Source organism: Argopecten irradians, chromosome 5 (assembly GCF_041381155.1).
Source record: "Argopecten irradians isolate NY chromosome 5, Ai_NY, whole genome shotgun sequence".
NCBI classification, from domain to species: domain Eukaryota; kingdom Metazoa; phylum Mollusca; class Bivalvia; order Pectinida; family Pectinidae; genus Argopecten; species Argopecten irradians.
The window spans coordinates 42,844,648-42,866,040 of NC_091138.1; the positions used below are offsets into that span (position 1 = coordinate 42,844,648).

The 21,393-nt window shown below is 33.5% G+C and overlaps 1 protein-coding gene across 1 annotated transcript; it reads right to left on the reverse strand.

Annotated features, from left to right (window-relative positions):
- Positions 1 to 3,623: 3,623 nt before the first annotated feature.
- On the reverse strand, positions 3,624 to 12,792 carry LOC138323937 (sulfotransferase 1B1-like). Its single transcript, XM_069268887.1, has 5 exons — positions 12,459 to 12,792; positions 9,190 to 9,501; positions 8,335 to 8,438; positions 6,019 to 6,250; positions 3,624 to 4,451 (listed from the first exon to the last, which is right to left on the reverse strand). Exons 1-5 carry the CDS (start codon positions 12,625 to 12,627, stop codon positions 4,327 to 4,329), a joined length of 942 nt encoding a protein of 313 aa, XP_069124988.1. The 5' UTR covers positions 12,628 to 12,792; the 3' UTR covers positions 3,624 to 4,326.
- Between the last annotated feature and the right edge of the window lie 8,601 nt (positions 12,793 to 21,393).

The following is a 21,393-nucleotide window of genomic DNA, read 5'->3' on the forward strand; positions in this document are numbered from 1 at the left end:
CATTCATATTAATACATTTGTCCTCTAATCTGCCTGTATTTGCACTTTTTATAACATATTTAATATGCATGTGATTTATAAACACACTTGTTGACACCTGTATGAATATTCCAATGAAACTTCATTGCAAATTTGCTATCCCTTGGCAAACCCTTCCGTTAAAATATTAAATAATGGAAAAAATATTTACAAGTTGGAACAAATGAATTATACAATTAATCATATTATCAATTATATATGTATACTCAATATACCAACCGTTCTTGTCTTGGAAACTCCAGGAGAGCTACTGATAAAAGGAAACTATATCATACAGTTACATATGTATGAATGTTTCTATATAAAAATGATACAACTTGTTTGGTTGGTTGATAAGACTTAAGCAGAAGAGAACATACATACATCTTCAAAACAAAATTAACCAATCATATATGGTTGTTTTTTGTTTTATTTCACTCGCATCTTTTCGTGATATACAAATAAAACAAAGAATTGTCATAATTTGTTACATCAATAAGAGCAAATCGTGCTAAGCTGTAAAGTCATAAAGTCAAAAATTCAAAAAATAAAATACATAACCAACTGTTACATGAATCCATTATTTCAGACTAACAAGGTTTCATTGCTTGACGTCACTAATGAAGTCTGTGATGCATTCCATTCACCGAGGAACAAGTATATTGCTCGGGCTAAAATCTGTAAATGAAAAGTTTAATGAAGACTAATATAGTACACCGAATGTAATGCATTAGGATTCGCGTGGTATTTCATAAGATTCGTTTAAAAGTTTCAAAGTTTTTCTTCGATTTCATAAAAATTGGGATATCCACTATACATGATACAAAAGTAGAATTTTTATTATCATGCCGACTACTTTAGTATGAACGCAACTGGCAACGGACATATTCCATAGAACGCGTTAAAACTCAAAACACAAATTAAACTGAGTTCATACTACCGTACATGCAAAATAAAAGTGAGGATCAGTCCTTATATTTCCATCCCTGTTTTGGTTTTAGACATGTGGAATCTAGTAACTACATTCGCCGTGATTGCCAGGACTGCGTGTTTACATAGCCAACGGTGTAAATGCAAATTGTATACAAAATATCACAAAATTCGGGGCTGTACATGAATAAGTGCTTTAAAGACAGCGCGAAAAACCGCTAAAATAAAATTACCGCTAAAGTAAAACTACCGCTAAAATAATACTACCGCTAAAATAAAACTACCGCTAAAGTAAAACTACCGCTAAAGTAAAACTACCGCTAAAATAAAACTACCGCTAAAGTAAAACTACCGCTTAAATAAAACTACCGCTAAAGTAAAACTACCGCTAAAATAAAACTACCGATAAATTAAGAACGTTAACAGTAATATGCTGAGCAATAAACATTTATGCCATGAATAATTGACAACATATTATTTTTCTGGTCACTTATTTATACTTACATTATATCCTAGTCAATCATACAACGGTATTCTTAATTTCTGAAAGTTTTTGAAATCTTCATTAAATTAGATAATGTAACTGTATACATTACATTACACCATTATCATAAAATGAAAAATACACCATCAAAATACTTTACGTTCAATGAAAATTTAGAGAACAACTTTCAAAAAAAAATATTAACAGATTAGATATTCGTGTATTGTTTGTCTCAATAATGAACTTACCTAATAAATTTAAATTTCTTGTTATTTGTAGCTCAGTATCATTCAGAACTGATGTTTTTCCAGCTGGTGCCTGGCTCGTTTAAAAATATGTTTAAACACAATTCATAATATATGTGAAATCCTGTTTTACCCAAATTGTTTATGTATTATCTAAATACAAATGTATACTTTTAGCAATAATAAAAATGTTTACAGTTTCTTCAAAATATATATTTATCCTATAGATTTCTATAACTGACTGTCTCAATTACAAGATTACTAATATGTTGCATGTAGTTTCTACGGCGTTTTGAAAGAGATAAATTTAAAAGCATGAATATAAATGCTTTATTTTCAAATCTGCATCTATTTGCACATGCTTTATAGCATATGTATTATGCATGTGATTTATGAACCCATCTTGTTGGCATTGTAATTCCATTGCACATTCATTATCATGTGGCAAACGCTTTCGTTAAAATATTAAATGAAGGAGAAAATAAATACAAATTGGCTTATTAATTGAACGCATGAATTATGTAATTTTTCATACTATTAATTATATACTTAAAATACCAGAGTCTCGTTTTGTTCTCGTCTTGGGAACAAAACCAGGAATGCGTTTCTTAAAAGGAAGCTACACCCTACAGTAACATAGGTATGCATATTCCTATATGGAAATGATTTAAATCTAAGTTATATGATTCATACTTACGGGGTGGTCCGATTCCGATTTCCTTATTATCTTTAAGAACCGAATTGCTTTATATTACTCGATTTTTTTTCACGGTTTACATTCAGGTTCCATTATTCACAGTCTGAGGATGATCCCCGTGGAAATTCCAATTTCTTTATTCTCTTTAAAGACTGAATTGCTAAAAATCACTCGAATTTGCTCCACATATGGATCTTTTCTAAACACCACAGAAGCGATATCATTTATTCGGATGCTTTTCAATGTCGACGTGATCTCTCAAAGTAACATAATTAATACAGTACGGAGCAGTTTTTATTAGTTAATTAAGAATATTTTTGAACCAATCAGACCTTTGCGGTCAGAGCTCCGGATGAAACTTTAGAGGTGAATGATTGGTCAGTAGCAAAAGTTACAAAATCGATATACTAAAATACTTTAGTCATTTTACCATTAAAAAATTATAACATCAATAATACATAAAATCAACATCATGTAAAATTTAATCTACTAATGTTTAAAATGGATAATTAATTTTAATTGTACATGTAAATGAAGCTTTTGAAGACGGTAAAATATATTGACCAATGAAGTACGTGCAAGATTTAATCTCATGCATGCATAACAGTAAATAACTAGGTTTATATGAGCTTTCTAACAACAAATAGCATATGGCGTAACTGCAAAACAACAGTTTCAACCATTGAATAGTTACAGTAAAATAAGTTTAAATCGAAATTTGTAATTGTCAATTCTTACCTATTACAAAATAAAAATATTCCTAAAATTTAATATTCCGAACTAATGGTCGCCACGGTAACTATATTTTTTCCGTTTCGATCGCTACACCTGATCCGTGTATAAAGGATATTTTGTAGATTGATGCAGAGACTAGGTAAAAGTTAAAACACACCGGGTACTGGCCTCATTAACACTGGTATCTTTGTCCAATATTTTCATATAAAAATCAACATCTGTTAAAAATATACATCTTTGTTCAATTATCACAAATTCATAAGCGTGAGTAGAAATTAATTATGGATGGATTCGGGTCAAATCGTCTCGTGTGTGGGGCAGTTGCCAAGTACTGACAGCTAGTTGGTGATTTTTCTCTGGGTTATTAGGCTTTCCTCCACCAACAAACCTGGCACGTCCTTACATGATCCTGAAACCTTATACTAGTCTAATAAAACCCAAATCCAAAACCCAAGTCTTGGTCCTTACAAGTTTAGCTAGGTGATATTAAACTAACATGTTTCTTTTTTTAAAATTTTGATTCCTATTAATTCCTAGTGGTCTTAGTGTCATCAACAGGTTTCGATTTTAGATTGATCTGAGCCCAAACGAGCTCTCCACCGCTATATCGTTGTTAAACGTTGCAATAACTTATAATTTTGCGTGGAAAACGCTTCGTCTCTTGAATCTCCACTTGAATGGGGAATTGACATTCTTTCTTTTAAATTTGCGAACATTACCTTGACTGTAAAATATATGTATCGACCGGGTTGAATAAATAAACTCTCAAAAAGAACATGATGGAATGTATACAGTATATAGCAACATATTTAGACTTTGTGTAATCATCACCGGGGACGCCTTTGATTAACGTTAGGCTAAATTTAGAATTTTGAGCGATAAAAATCTGCTGTCAATCATCGTCGGAGGCCCACGGTTGACTGCACTGTGTTCTGTAACTTTTGTCACACGGTTACACTTCACTTATCACTATAGCGTTTTGTTTCGTTTCTTAAGTTTAACATCCTATTAACAGCCATGGCCATTAAGGATGGCGTCTCATGTGTACAGATATTGCGGTGTATGGATGTTTGTATGTTTTTGGAGGAGCATCCCGTTGCGTAGCGCTGTGCAATCAACCTTGGTTTTCAGACGATGATTATCAATATACATGTCTATTATTTAACTACAATAATGTAAAAATTAAAAATTAAAAAAAGCTCTGCTGGTTGACAACATCAGTTATCTTCTAAGTAGCCTTTAAAATCTAACCGAGTGCCCGGAAGTGTCTTGTTTCTATACACAGTGTTGAACCGTTGTCGTTGGTCTTTTGAGAACAGCGTCTTCCAGTCTCCAACTGTTCCTGAAACGAATGCAAGCATGAACTGAAACCTGTATAAGTTGGGAACTCATTCACCCCTGAAATTTGATAATGAACTGGTCTATACTTTGATTAAGAGGAACCTGAACAGGTCTTGAAGGGGTGAATGAGTTAAATGAAACGTTATGTGTATGTAGGCAGGATATTGTTCTGAGTACATACATGTCCTGGACCATGCATTAGAGAGTGGAACAGGTGAACTGGTAAACCCTTGATTGCTAGATACCCGACAGAGAGTGAAATAGGTGAATTAATAGATACCCGATAGCGTAATGACGTAGAGACAGATTATAGGCTAGCTACAAACTTAACTCACCTTTTTCATTTTGTAACTGTAAAACGAGTTAGATATTTTTTGTAAAGTTCAAAACCTTATTACCTTACTGTTGATGTTACACTTTTCATAACTTCATGAACAATTAAGTTTAAATCTAATGTTAATTTTCATACCGCGTGTCGTCTCATGTTTCCCGATTTCGTCCTGGTTACCGTGTAGTAGTTGACAAGGCGACAAAACAGCGAAATGAATCATCAATTTTAACATTTTTGTAAAGGAAATGTTACATCATGGATTAAAATGTTCATTATAACTGCTATTGATAAGCTTTTATTTTTGTTATCTCTATCAACTTTATTCATTTTATATCGATTGCGAAACAAGTTATATAACTTAAATCACATTCAATGGCTCCGATATAAGCTCGCGAGAGGTCTTAATAGAGGAGGAAACCGGAGTGCTCGGAGAAAACCCACGTTATCGGGTAGGTGACACCTGAGCTTTTCTCAGCCGTGTCGGAGATCGAACCACGGCCCGTAAGTGAAAGACGAGTGGCTAAATATAACACCGCCCGACCACACTGATTTTTGTTTCGAAATCTTTGGCTTTTACGTAGCGCGTTTTATAAAAAATAAAGAATCATAATTATATTGTTTCAATGAATTCTTATATTGAAATAAACATTTGCATCGACAGCACACTGCATATCTTTGAAGAAAAAAATCTATGTACATATAGGGCAAATTCAAGTATTCCCTATGTACACAACGTCATTATTTTTACATGTCACATATGATAAACTTGAAATTTTTGTATTGGAATTATATTTTTCTCTTTGTTTTCATACTAAATCTGGCTAATGCATGGTCACGTGAGGTTCGACATGTAGCTATAATAGCATATCGCATATTCTATTTTCAGAAACATCGAGTCAATTTAATTTCTTCTGTGACATAATAAGCAAAAAGTTGAGTTCTTCAGGGTGACGTCCTATAGTCATAGTTTTTATTGTAGTCAACATATAGATCGAGTAAATTGTTTTGATATTTGACAAAGGAACTACTTCATAAAAAAATCAAAGACCTTTGATTCGGCCCATATATTGTTATATCGCCTTTGATAGAATCTAAAATAACGCCCTCGGTATTTATTCTAGATTCTACCAAGGCGGTATAACACCATATTGACCTCAAGAAAGGTCCATAATCCAAAAATATGACATTGATATATGCATACTTCTAGTTGTCTAGAAGATTATAGAAGATTATTTACCTTTCCGGATAATTGTGCTGTGTCCACCCCGGTTTTTATTGATGTCTTCGGGTGTGGAGTTTTCTAAGTCTTTAACAGCATCCTTAATTCTCTTCATCATGTTAGATTTGGTTTGTGTCTTGGCCAACCTCATGTTGTTGAATTCACAAGCATGTGTTATTTCGGCTATCAGTTTTTCGGTATATGGAACACCTAGATACTCGGCGATTCTTCGAACTTGTCGTTTCAAATTCTGTAAAAGAAACATTAGTATGGTTTATAACCTTTGTATGGATTTCCATTCCATGTTGATATTATTATTATCATTATATTCCATGAATTGTGCAAACACAATTTTTCTCAGGAACAGCACGATCTGCGACGTGCAAAATCTGGTAAAAGATAATTGAAATCTACTAACATTTGCGATGTCCATATTTAACGTTCAATGTCAAGGCTACAAATTAAAGCAAAGCCGTTAAAAGACGAATATCAAACGGTCTGTGTTCAGTAATGATAAGGTTTAGTCGTTAATGCTTGAGGAGCATACAGCGTTTAAAACAAATATGCAAACAAATATACGGTTTTATTTTCATACAATCAATTCAAAAACCGTTTTATTATTTTTGAATGAGTAAAACTAATTAGGTACAAAAGTGACAAAACACATTTTTTATCTTTGTATAAAAAAATCTTGATAAAATTTTTTTCTGTGGTTTAGCATTAAGTCTCCGCAAAAATTCATTATCGATATGAAACGTCAATACATACGCTTATCTTAGAGTAATAGTTTTTATTCTACTGCTTATTAAATGTAAAATCATGACACGTCATAAAGCATCTCTTTAAAGCCAAAATAGACTAGGTGTACTAAATTCTTGGCATCAGATAAAAATAATGCGTTTGTATGTAATTTCAAGGTAAAATATTAAATGGCGGATCGTTAATTATTACCATGCGTACTGATTTAAGTGGGCGAGCATGTGTCGAATTACAGAGTAAGTTGTGAAACCCGGTTCTTGCTTAATCTGGATACCTGTCTTATCAGACGTAACTGTACGGCAGGTTCCTTCTTAATACAAAGAATTTGAAACCTGTATAATCTGAAGGCTTAGATATACCGACAAATATGTTGGTCGAGGTGACATCCATTTTATACAAGTAGCATTGTGAATAATCCGAATACTGGATGGTTATCCATTCCAGCGCTGTGTATACCTTTATATTTACATTTTTCCACAGCGACTCCCGTTACTCTAATGATAATCGTGATCTGCATTACGAGCCAATAAATGCAGTCTAGATTTGGTGTAGTAATATCTACATAAAAGGATGTGAGTCTGGTTTACTAATACCATGTTAGTCCGCGCGGGAAAAATGACATTGAATGAACCAGTTTGGTTATGAAAAAAAACTTTAAAATATCTGGATAATTGAAAGTAAACTGAATAGCTGTTGAAAAACATTGAAATTTTGTTATCTTTTCAATCTTTTATAGGGACTATTTTTATCACGTTGAACTTGGCTGTTGAGGATAAATGGCTGAAGCGGAAAATTCAAATGTTCACTTGCATTTAAATTATGATTTACTTTGAATTAGAAAATCAAATGTAAATATAAAAATTAAAGGATTGTTTAATTGCATTTATTGGAGATATAAATATGTCAATAAATGTAATCTAAAAATCCTTTAATTGTTAAGAACACATCTGCAAAGCGCTGTTTGCTAATTTAACAGGAAGATCTATATATATTTCATTGTACTGGTCTTTTGTATATTAGTTTCAATATCGTTCTTTGTTTTCAATTATTTTGTTTTAGATACAGTCAAATCTAGAAGACGTTAAAGGTGGTAAAAAATCGTATTTAATCGTGTATTGGAGATACCAGTAACTTTCTTATATAAGGCTTAAGTCGGATTGTCAAAGTTTTTTCCCCTTTTGATAATAAAGATATTGCATGTTGAATTATAAATCAAAATAAATTGCACAGTTAGAAGTTCTTTAAAAACATTCCAGTGTATGAAACATCTTAACACAATGTCAAGAATATACAGTGTATATAATATCATTCGGTTTTACTACCTGAAATGCATAGTTACTATGAAATTGGATTAATGTGTGGGTGGAAATTTCTTTTTTAAATCATTGCGAATAAATCGATGACATGCGAACAATAATAAAACTATAATTTATAATATATGTTATTTTAGTTGTACAACGCAAAAAACTTCCACGAACAGCTTGAAAGATAACATAGCGGAAAAATTATCTAAATCTTAATATAAAATATATATAAAATATATAAAATGTATTGAAGTTTACAATAATTCATTACCCTGCTGGTATCTTCATATGTGACAGTAAGAGGTGGTGTTTCCGTATCCTCATCCAACACTCTCTCCCACTGTTCTCGCCAGTCAAACCAACATCCGTATGGACCTTTAAAAGTTATATAATAATCGGTCACTACCCTTTCACCTTGCGTAGGCAGGCAATATGATGATTCACTGCAGATGTGATAGTGGTAATTGTATATACGTAAGGCTCCAAAATGTCTTGACACAAAAGATAGTAGACAGTATGAAAAAGTGACAGTTTTAAAGTTATATGTGCTCTAATTTTATGCTTATGAATCAAGAAAAGCGTATAATAATTTATTTAGCACCAAACAATCCGAACATTTTGAGGAGTACAATACTTACGATGCATATGTTTCACTTCATTGTAGACATAAATATACGATTTTTTGCTAGTACTGCCATAAATCGTTACATTTACACCTACAGTTATGTGAAATTAGTACACACAGTCAGACCATGAAGCAAAGTTGTGGTCTGCATTTTTCATGAAACATTTTTAGTGGGTTTTTTTGTAAGTGTAAAGTGACTTCTGCAGATATATTTCCATCTAAATATGCATAAGGCATAAAAATAAGAATTTTACAGTACAAAATTTTCTGTGTTTATAATGCACCACACAATAACAAAAAAAGTAAGCAAGATGAATCAGCGCTTTACAATTATTGTTATTTCAAATACATACAGAAACGTAATTAGAAATTAGTGTCATCATATTTTTGCGGAAATTTTTTCTTTATCGTTGAGGAATGCGCTAATGTACCAATACTTCTAAAATATATACGTTGTAATATCCAGAGTAGGAAATCCATAACGATCTGTATATTGCTTACCGTTCCCTTCCAACAACACGTTAAAGTATTCATCCCATTCCACCTGGAAAGACACTTTGTTGAAAAAATGGAAAGCAGATGTCATTACATCCTTCGGGTTACGGAAACATCCGATCACTTTTCCCTTCCTGCCCACGTGATTTCGCGGCAAATACCGAAAAGGCATGTGAGAATAGAACACCCTGGGTGAAGGCTCCTGTTCTATAGTTCGAATGTCCAAAAGTTCGATGGGAAAGTCAATATTGTCGTTCTGTATGTATTCCGCTTTGCCTTTCATCAACATGGAAACTATTTCTCGTAACCAATGAGTACCTAAATACAGAAAAAATACATATCAATAGGTAATAACTAAGGGCGTAGCCCCGATGTCATTATTTCATATTCTACCAGGGAGATACAGCACTATATTGGTCAAATCCAATATCTTTAATTTTCTATTTGATATGAAGGTACATATTCTACCAGGGAGATATAGCATCATATTGGTCAAATCAAATATCTTTAATTTTCTATTTGATATGAAGTTAATTAAAAAAAAGCAACATAACTTTAAGGAAAAGAAAAGGCCTTATGAAATCACCCTGAGGAAGACGACATTTGGGCAATGTGACGTCACAATGACAATATAAATATTGACTTTATGTTTCTAAAATGCAAGCACACGTTATAAAGATTTTCTGAAAAGCTCTGGCACATATACAGACCAAAGATCCATAAAAAGACTTCAAGAGCTCGACAGCTGCTGATAATCATTATATATTTGGAATAGCCTGCATCATTTGCATATTGCCAAGTTATCTACACTTGTGGTATATTTTTGAACGTAACGCCACATTTCTCCGAGCAATTCACATGACTTACGCTCATTAAATTTACGGAAACACCCGATCACTTTTCCGTTCCTGCCTAGGTGATCTCGCGGCAAATACCGAAAAAACATGTGAGAATAGAACACCTTGGAACGTCACAATCTATACAACTCGCTAAGGTAGCTCTGATATTTCTGTAATATGCTAAGACGGAATATACATATGAGCGGTCATCACTGGTTTTTTTTCGTTTGTTTTATTATCCATACAATTTAAAAGGACTGAAAAGTGGATACCCTGCTGTCTCTTCTCTCTTTTCATGAAAATTTAAAGATAGTGCACCAGTGGGGTGTTCATAACAATTTCAGCGTCCTTTCCATTAATGCATTTAATTTATGTAACTATTATATGATAAATATAACATCCATGGATATTTTAATGTACACTCATAACCTGTCCTTGAGTATGTGTCACTGCATAAATAACACCATTACTTAAGCTTAATTTGCATACACATGGCAATCGTCTGGGTCATACAGATAGATTGTTATAATGCAGAACTTTTTTATAATTAATTTTGTTCAGTTTACGTAAGCGAGGCAATCTTGCGGGTCATAAAGAAGTGTGATACAAAACGACCGACATGATATGTCATTCTTAGCATTATAATTTTTTGTTCACATAAAATTGCATTAAAAAGGACATCGCATTAATAAATATGAGCACTTCGTGCACTTTCAAACCTTTATATTACCATTCTGAATATTCACTGTTTTGCTTCATATTGCTTATGTAATATAATCAAAGTACTTAAAGTACTGCAAATACAACGCAACAGAAACGAAATCAAATAAATTTGATGAATTCAGTTCTTCCACAAATAAAAATATAATTCAAATTGATTTTTAGTTTTAAGTTCTGTTGATTATATGACATTTGGTACACCCAGAAACATATATGCATAGTGATTAGAAACTCCTTCCTTGTCTATGTATATATGTTTCTGGTATACCATTCTGGTTTTGTGAAAAAAGGATTACCCTAATGATGAATATCTGACTAATCCATTTTAAAAACATCAAGCTGTTTGGCAGATTTTCCCTTCCCTAGAAAACAGATGTCCTGGAAAATTAAGCTTAATAAAAGACTTTGTGTATCTATCAGCAGTCTAATGTCTGGTGGCCTTGGCCGGGTGATTTATATCAAAAATATTCAACTGATCACAGAAAATATATATATAGTGTATACATATGTTTTGTTTGACATTCTTGATTAAAATTACTACATAAAATAAAAAAATTAAAACTAAAGACAATATTTAAGTTTTATATTCATTACAAATGAGTTTTTGTCCTTCAATCTTGCATGACTCTTGTGTTGCACACTTATGAAGGTAAAACCATGCACACAAGAGGACAGCCTTATCAACAATCATTTAAATTTTTTTATTTTAATGAACACAGAAATAAACTCTGATTACTTTACTTAATTAAAATTCTGAGGTCTATAAGCCTTAGATAGTAAGTCCAATTTGTATAATCATAGGGCAGGCTTTCCATGACTGCATATGTATAGTAATGCTGTAAAGGGAATGTGGCATTTTGATTGGTCCAAAGGAATACTATTCAATAAATAAGGAATTTATGAATGGAATTTTATGAATGAAATGGTTCAAGAGGTCACCACTAGATGTCAATGTAGGGCAAGTCCTACATATTAAACCAGTTAGAAATAATACCAACGCTAGTCGCGTTGTATTAAAAATGAGTCTGATAAAATACTGTTGCTTACAATTTGGAACTACAATAATTTATCTTAAATTTTCGTAAAGATCCAAAAGATGTTAGTAGTTGGAATCCACATAAAAATGAAAGTATTATCATATATTAAAATGAGCAAACCTTGAAATATAAGTAGATTTACATAAGGATATATATGAAAATGAGCATACTTTGAATATAAGTAGATTTACATAAGGTACGTGCAAATCGTATGTGCCGTAACTAGCCGAAAATTTTGACATTTTGATATTGGCTTCCGTTATCTATTGAAAACCACCAGGTATGATGAACCAAGCTGTGAAAATCATTCAAGTGGACACATATGATGCCCTATTAACATTAGTTAAACATCGAATTTATGCACTGTAAAATTTGTGTTTGCCTTAGGAAGGTTTAGAGGGACAGATTCCTGTAGAAATCACTTAACAATGACTAATAACACTGTAAAAACATAAAAAGAAACTGTAGACCACACCTTACAATAGCTTTATAGTATGACCGTATGTGCTCATTTCATTGTACTGTAAATGTAAATGTAATGATTTTGGCAGCACTTAAAAAAATCAGCTCTTATTTGTATTTGCAAAAGTAAAGTCTAAACATTGTAACCATTGCTATTGACAATAGTGTGTATTAAAATAAAATTTCGACACATGTAACGTAAAACACCTTGACTTACCACTTCTGGGATATGACATTATAAAAACATCGTCATGACGACATTCCATATCTTTTATTTTCTCCAGGTGATCAGCCACATTTCCCGGACAAATATTCGGAAATTTATTCCCTTCAAACACCTTATGGTCCAGTGACTTGTCTCCGATTCGTATGCTGAGCGTTTCCATCGTGGTCCTCCAAGTCTGGTCGATTTACTCCGGCGTGTATTTATATGGCAGCGGGCTACCATACACATACCTTCGGTAGATCCGTGTTCTGTGAACTTAAAAAAACTGTAGGAATATACCAGCTTCCTAACAACGCAATGTAAGATATATATAAGCATACGTATATTTCCTCCCAGCTGACTGTAAATAGCTCAGAAGCCAGACAAATACATGTACAGATCCTGAATATAAATTATTTTGTCGACATACTTCACTTGGTTCACATACATGAAGTATTTAGACATATTGTATCATCGTTTTTAAAAATCTCGACACGATAAAACTGACTAGGCTGTAAAACTTACTACAGGTTAACAGAAATACGTCACAGGCTGATTCGGTGTTCATGATCTTAAGAACGATGACCTCTTTTCTCTATTGTTAACAGTAAAGGAGTCCATATACGTCAATAGCAAGTTTAAAGATCATTCACCTTACACTATAGTTGTTTTTCAGTCAGGATTGGTCATTTACGAAATAATCAGTTTTATATCCAGTATACTTGCATTCATATCTTAATGATTCCAGTTTGATATTGAAGAACATGTGTTGCCTGCAGGTGAAAACTATATACTCCATACTCAATAACGCCTTTAAAGTATTGTTAACCGCGGCATATCGAATTCAGTTCACAGTTTCAGTATTGAAGATCCCGTTTCGATTTCATTTTATTGTTTCCAACAATACATTGTTATCAATACTGAAATATAACTGTGTGAAATAAGATGTTTTCATTGAATTTCGTCCCGTATATGTGTCAACCTCAACGTATTTTCTATACTTTCAAACTATTTAATTAATATTTTCTATACTTTTAAACTATGTTGTTGATATTTACACAGATGCACTATCAATAACCCTTTACATTGTCTGTATCTGTAGACCTTAGCAATATAAGATGCGTGTTATCTGCACGGATATTAGTTGGATGGTCAGGGGCGAGGTTATGGGGAGGGAAAGGACAGGGAAAAAAATGATGACACAGTGGAGGTTAAAGAAAAAGAATGTAGGTATTAAACCAAATCTGAAATGTTTGTTAGTTTTACCGACTTTGTATTTGCACATTTGAGGAAATAACATGCGCTTTACATGTACCAGCGAGTCGTGAATATTTGTAATGGCATTTATACAATGCAACTTTCTTATAATATTTGTAAGTAGATATTTCATAGGACATCTAAAACAGTTAAGAAGTACACCACAAATTTTATTGATATTAATGTTCAGTGAGAATTTACCTAAAACGGATATCACATGGATCAGCGTTTGGCCAGTATATGAAGGTTTTTCGGTATATACAGGTTTTATTTACTATATACAGGTTTTATTTACTATCAATCAAGAAGGAAAATGCAATACAAAAAGGTGTCGGAGTACACAAATATCGGGATAAGACAGGGACTAATAATACTGCATATTAAAGGCATCATTACCTACCCTCAAAAATGAAGTTATAGAAATCTTATGGAAGACATCAACGACATGAACGTCAAAATAATGCAGTCTTTATTCTAGAAAAAAAAAGTGTGAAGCTGTTGGTGTGAGAATGTGATCCCGGATCAACAGGTCTGGCTGACCACGGTCACGATAGATATCAGATTAGCCGCTGGTCAGGACTGTACTGGACACATGTGGCGAAACAAACAACCATGTATATATCACCTTGTTTCATACATATCAAAATGCAATGACTAAAACATAGGTGTATTACACTGTTTGATAAACCAATGACTAAATAATATAAGACTATTTCAAATGTGGATATGAAGGATAGGGATATTCTACCCGAGGGTCACAAAATGTTGTAAACCCCCAGGCTTGCCGAGGGTTTTTGTGAACCCGAGGATAGAATATCCCTATCCTTCATAACCACATATGAAGGAGTATTTTTCTTTCATACCTCGACATTTTATTGCAATTTTTCAACTACAATATCCCGCCATTTTGAAATATGTTCGAAGAAAACCGCGATTGCTGTATTTCTATCAATTTTCTGATAGACTCAATATCTCCAGTACAAGCAGACTCCCGTAACTTCTCCTCAAACTCAATCGAGGCGTCCATGCTTATTTTTTTTTCAACCGGAAGTGTGAGTATGCAGTAAGGCGAGACTAAACATGGAAAGACGTTAAAATTTGTTATCATTATCCGGAAACTTCTTAAATATGATCACAATAATTGATTTGTGGTATTTAGCCCAGAAAAAGAGGCACATAAAGCTGAATTGCAATGATTACGACAAAACAAAAATTTCTAATATAGTAAGGAGGATTTGATTTTCATTACTTCCTCTAGTTTCTAGTACTAGTTCACTAAACATTTAGATATGGTCCACAAAAATTAAAGGATGTAATCGAAGTAATGTAAGGCACCGAGATAACAAAAGTTGTCCACAATATTCCAATATTATACTGTAATCGTTATATTTCCATCGCTCGTTTTCAATTTTGCTTGTAACGAGCATTTTCATTGGCTTAAAAAATTTACTCTATCAGCCCATAAAGGATAAAATGGCGTCGCCATTTGTAACACCGTTACTGATTGGCTGAGATAATGGCGTAATGATTTCAAAGACAAAAGAGTTCCTAAATGACTTTTGAATATTGAAGAGACTACCTTTATTAAATTGAATTATAAGGATTAATTTGAATAAAATTTTTTATGGTTTGAAGATAACACGAAAATCTGAGTGTACTCTCTTCATAAACCGCTTTTTTTGTGTTATATCTCCATAACATACAAAATCTATTCAAGTTAATCCTTAAATAAGGCCACCATTACTAAAAAGCTTTAATCTTTGTTTTTATCTGTATTCAAAACTTTCCATTTGTTTGAATATTAATATATTTTTTTTCATATTTCTTCTACGGTCAAAGGTTAGGTCAAATTCATCACTCCCGTTTGCGTATGAATTGTAGTGCAATAAAATATCATCTCTTCAGCAGAAATTTCATTGCAAGTCCTGTATGTAATTGTGGTGAGGATATTGAAACCACTTTCCATTTTCTAATTGCTTGTCCAAATTTTACTATTTGTAGAAATCTTTATCTTGCTCATTTACTTCCTGTCGCATCTGTTGACATACTCCTTTTCGGAGATCCTTCGTTACCATGAGTGGAGAACGAAGCTATATTTGACAGTGTCCAAACATTTATATTAAAAACTAAACGATTTGACCCATAGGTTTCCATTATCTTTCACTATATGTCATTGGAGTCTCTCAGTCACTCTTCAGTTCTTCTTACTCTCATTGTCAAAATTTAACTATTTTAATAATTGTTATAAATTACCCATTTGCAGTACCTACATTACTTTTTTTTTAATTTTCAATTCTACCAATCAATGTTGTTGAACGCGGGAAGTCCTCTGTTAGCTGGATAATTAACGGTTCATTGTCAAACACATTATGTGATATCCTCCTCCCCTTATTTCTCCATTGCCGATCCCTTCTTGCACTTTTCCTTGAATCCTCTCTCTTCCCCAATACCTCTCCATTCTTTCTTTTCTTCCTTTAGATAAGTATGCTACTCGCTAGTTACATTCAAAAGGAGACAGATTTACAGAAGTGTAAATCACTTTTTTCTGAATCCCTATTATGTTGTATGTGTACCTCATGATTTTTTTTGTTTTCAAATAAAATAAATTTAAACTAATACATTATATTATATATAATATATTATATTTAAAGATTTTATAAAGACCTTTAATTTAGTTGTTTCAGAATATACAACTAGGTCCTCGTCATAAAAGGAAATAAAGTTAGGTCATCGAAATAATACATGTAAGTGTTCTCCAGCCATTTTCGATTAATCTGTTTTCAAAAATAACGAAAAGAGTAATGAGACAACAGTTCTCCTTGCATTAAGCCGACATTGTTTATGAAATAGTTATATAATCTGAGCATTTTATTTCCCATATTGGACCCACCCCTTAGATTTATTTAAAGCCTGATCCCATTGCCTCACAGATATTTCCGACCAACAAGGTTTGAGATTTATTCAGTAGTGGCCTATTTTTGTCACTGAGATTTTAAGGACATTGCCTCCTTTTTCTTTATTATAGGCCTGCCCTCGTGGCCCTATGGACGTCGATCATTAAATGAAAAATCTTATCCATTTCTTGAAATGATTTCATTTTCCTTCCAAATTACGTAAAATCCATTCAGTATTTTATAACTACACGTAGTAGCGATTTAAGGAATAGTACCATTCCAATCTAGCCAACTTTCTTGTTTTCACACCTTGTTTGATTAGGCTTGATCACACCTAAGTGACGATAAGGTAAGTTCCAGGTAAAAAGTTGTCACTTACAATGTACCTGAAGTTTTTCAGATTGTACATGGTATTAGTCCACTTAGTTGATGTTAAAGTCTCGCATTATAATTTCAGACAAGACCTCAAGGCAAATGTACCACATGTTAGGACCACAAAGTATGGCAAGAAATTGTTCCGTTTTGAGGCAGTCCAGGTGTGCAACAGTCTCCCGAATGATATCAAAAAGGCCGTATCCTTCACTGTCTTCGGAAGCTGCATTATTTGTACCAACTAAGATCATTGAACTTACTTGTTGCTTTTTGTGTTTTTCCTGCTGATTTTAATGTCTACATTACCTGTGTCACAAATGTCAGTCTTATTAATTATTTTTCTTAGATGTTGCATTGTTATTTAAGAGTATGCTATATTTGCATGTACGGGGTCAATTTGTATCTTTGGTCATATTGGCATATATGTACATTAGACTAATGTCTTTTTATCTGAAATTTATTGCATGCACGAGCTTTGTGTTTGCATGACCTTTAAATTAGTACTATTTTACACAGTGTGATGCATGCAACTTCCTGTAATATATCTCTGTGATGTCTCTCTTATGTTCGCTGTTACAACTTATAGCTATAAAAATAGCTCTACTGAGCTTAAGTTGCTTTGATGTAAAACACGAAAAAATTCTTGTATCTTACATACCTGTATATCCGATAAGTGTTGAATCTACAGTTTACACATATGCACACATACAGATGGCTTATCTTAATGAAAGAGGAGGCCATTATCTTTTGAATTCAAGATACTAATATTCTATATCATCACAAAGGGAACACATCACACCAACGTGGTTCCATACCCGATATACTTCTGGTACTTCAGAAGTATGATCTACGAACATACCTTGATTAGTACCAACGAGAGCTAATATTCCCAGGAAAAGCTGAGTGGAAACGGATTATAAAGAGAGCCATCAAACGCTTCAAAAACATTAAAACTTCGACTGTCAAATGCCAACGATTTCGACCGTTCAAGAGAGTCCACTCAACATACAAACCTGTTGCTCTGTGGGCTGCTAGCACAAGTCCAAAACATGTTAGATGTGCACACTTAATTCGGCAATGTGCTCTATGTAAAGGAAATTATTGGGATTCATTTCGTCACAGTTGTATGTCTTGTCCATTGATAACCGAGTTAAAGCATCGTTTCCTTAATGATATCATTATTGACCACGGCATCGATGTCTTTTAAAACATCTGTGGTTTGCAAGATGAAGACTTTCTATGTATCCTACTTGGCACAGATCTCCCTGTTCTATACAGTCTAGACGAAATTTGCCGGCTTCGTAAGTGAAATACTTCCGAAATACTTTATAAATCCAATATGAGTATTGCCAAATGCAGAGACTTTCCTATGTGAGCATCCTAAGCCTGCATAGGAAATAAAAAACACGCGTACGCGAATGAATGATAAACTTTGTAACAATAATTCTACTTTCACCTGTAAATGGGTTTTGTCTCTCCACCTTACTTTAATACTTGTTTTTTGTTTGTTTGATTATTTTAACGTCCTATTAACAGCTAGGGTCATGTAAGGACGGTCTCCCATGTGTGCAGTGTGTAGCGTGTGTGAAGTGCGAGGTGCGTGTTTTGGGAGACTGCGGTGTATGTTTGTGTTGTGTCTTCTTGTATAGTGGAACTGTTGCCCTTTTATAGTGCTATATCAATGAAGTATGCCGCCGAAGACACCAAGCAACACACCCCACCCGGTCACATTATACTGACAACGGGCGAACCAGTCGTCCCTATTCCGTTATGCTGAGCGACAAGCAGGAGCAGAAACTACCACTTTTATAGATTTTGATGTGTCTCGGCCAGGGTACAGAACCCAGAGCCTTCCTCACAGGGGCGAACGCTCAACTAATGGCCACAAGTGAGGCGGTGCCAAGGGAGGCATTCGGAAAGATAAAGTCAGAAAAAATAATATCTTAAATTTAGTCGCCTTTTACGATCATGCAATAGGGGCAGCAGGTACAGATTGACTTTAATGTAACTACTGCACAACTATCTCCACATTGGGGGAAATAAAGATTGATGATGACGATGATGATGACTGATAATATTGGCCTTGTTGATGGTGCATTTATAGTAAACTTTAAGAAGAGACACGGAGATGAGATAACACCAGTGCTATGCTGTACGATGAGGAACTTTGTCTACTGCGAAATATAGAATTGGATGGAGACGTCAAGACTTTGAGTGAGAAAATCCCAGTTTTCGACAGAGTAAAGTCAACTCTTTACAATTACAGAATGACGTCAATTCAAAAACTAACAGCTTCAGAACAGGACATAAATCTTCGAGGAGAATGGAAAGAAACATGTGCTAGGGAAAGGTTTCTTTTAACTGATGAAGTTATGACGAATGTAAAAAAACTCATTAGGTTTGCTACAGATGCAAATTTGGAACAGGTTAGTGAGTCTTCCATCATTTTAGGAGATGGAACATTTTATTCATGTCATGGTCTGTTCTACAACTGTATACAATACATGGACAGGTACAGAATATCATGCCTCAAACCACAATAGTACTTCCAAGTACGAATGTAGTGCATAATGAATTTTTAGGGATGATACAAATTTTTTTTTCTGTCTTAGCTATTGCAAATGTATTTATGTGTATACTATTTGCATGTAATTTTAGTTTAATGTACATTGTTTGTAATAGTGGGATATTTTTATTTAAGCCCATTTTTGGAGGTTTATTGTGCGATAAACACATTGTGTTATAAGACTTGAGTAGTGATTTTTGTCATTTTTCAGATTTTCCTATAACAGTTTAGGTTTGTGACATGCAGGTGAAAATATCTCGAAAACGAGTAGGTTTTGGGACACTTTTTAACTCGACTGAGGCTTCAGCATGAATAGCTAAATTTAATTTCAGTTGAATCATTTTTCTTTCCAAATTTTAAAAATATGTAATTTTCCTTTTTCTTTGATATAACATAAAGTGAAAGTAATTGTGGTTTGAGGTTATATACGGTCTACTACCGAACAAAACTGATCAGACTTACAACAATTTCTTTAGTGGTATCACCGAGTATTTACGGATAGAAACAAACAGCTAAAAGCACAGTTACCATTACCTGACTTTGCAGTTGCCACAAAGAATGTCTGAAGGAACGTGTTCACAACAGTTCATGTTTTAATTATACACTGTGTGTTTAGAGAAAACACAATCTTGTGGTCTTGCTGCTAGATATAGCCAGAACGATGATGTCAAGACATTTTAAATTTCGTAGAACATCTGTGATCCATTTGGTACCTGTGGATCAAGTTGACGATGTAATGGTTCAACGCACTGGAAGAGATAAGTGGGGACCATACTGCCGAGATATGTAAAAGTGAAAAATAATTTATTGTAACTCAATATATTACTATTATTATGAAACAATGTAAACAAATAAATTTGCTAAATTGGTAAATTAGTACTTTAACAGATTACGAGATTCAAAGACTTAAAGAAACATTGGTAGAAAGTCATGACGAGGAAGCATAAAATCACTTTAAGAATGCTGGTCCAAAATCTACAAATTATATGAAGGGATGACATAGTAAGGTGATCATGTGTATAGCAATGCTCATCCAACAGCATATAAAGCATCATCAAACTTTTATTCAGGCTATCATTGAATTTAAGATAATTCAGCTAGAAGTAGGAAACTGACAACGAAGCAAGAAGGCCAAGTACCAGCGGAAAGATTCTAGACTGCAGATGCCGAAGGACAGGTTCAGGAATGGTGAACTGGATGTGTATGCCAATGTTGATGCAGCTTCACATTTATTTCATCTTAAAGATTTCAAACATGGTTCTCATTAACTGTGTTACTAATACAGAAACTTTGGTTTAGTAACATTTTTATTGATGTGGTATGAAAATAGTACTATGCTGTTGCTATTTAATATTTTAAGGTTCATGTAATGGCTTTAAACAGTGATATTTTGCAAGCCTAAAACGCATTACTGTGCTGCAATTGAACAGAACTAATTTCATTAATTGTTGGTATATACCCTGGCTACCTGTCAGTCTTACTGTTGATATGTAATTTGTGGAGCTGCGTGTAAAATACAGTAAAATATGAGAAAAATGTATAGTTCTGGAGAAGACATAGAACTCGTGTGAATTGCATTGATGGAACCAAATAATCATGCCATCGTGTTCAGTTGTGAATATGTCAGGTACTCCAACAGTTTGTTTGGCAAAATCGGACCAGCAAATAGCGCAGGAGCCTAGTGTAGTAAATGCAAATGGCTGCTATAAATGGCGGATCGAAAATATCGCATATAAGAAGCCATCTCAATTGATACAAATGTTTTTTATAGACACCAAAAGGTACTCTGAACATAACAAGAAGACTCTTCACGAAAAAAAATAGTTCAAACAATCTGTTTGGGGCGAAAAATGCAAAT

Excerpts from the sequence above, each read along its gene's own strand:
- LOC138323937 (XM_069268887.1), bottom strand. The coding sequence starts at position 12,627 with ATGGAAACGCTCAGCATACGAATCGGAGACAAGTCACTGGACCATAAG. Across the intron at positions 9,502-12,458 it reads AATGTCATATCCCAGAAGTG|GTACTCATTGGTTACGAGAA; the intron begins GTAAGTCAAGGT and ends TTCTGTATTTAG. Across the intron at positions 8,439-9,189 it reads CGTGTTGTTGGAAGGGAACG|GTCCATACGGATGTTGGTTT; the intron begins GTAAGCAATATA and ends TAACTTTTAAAG.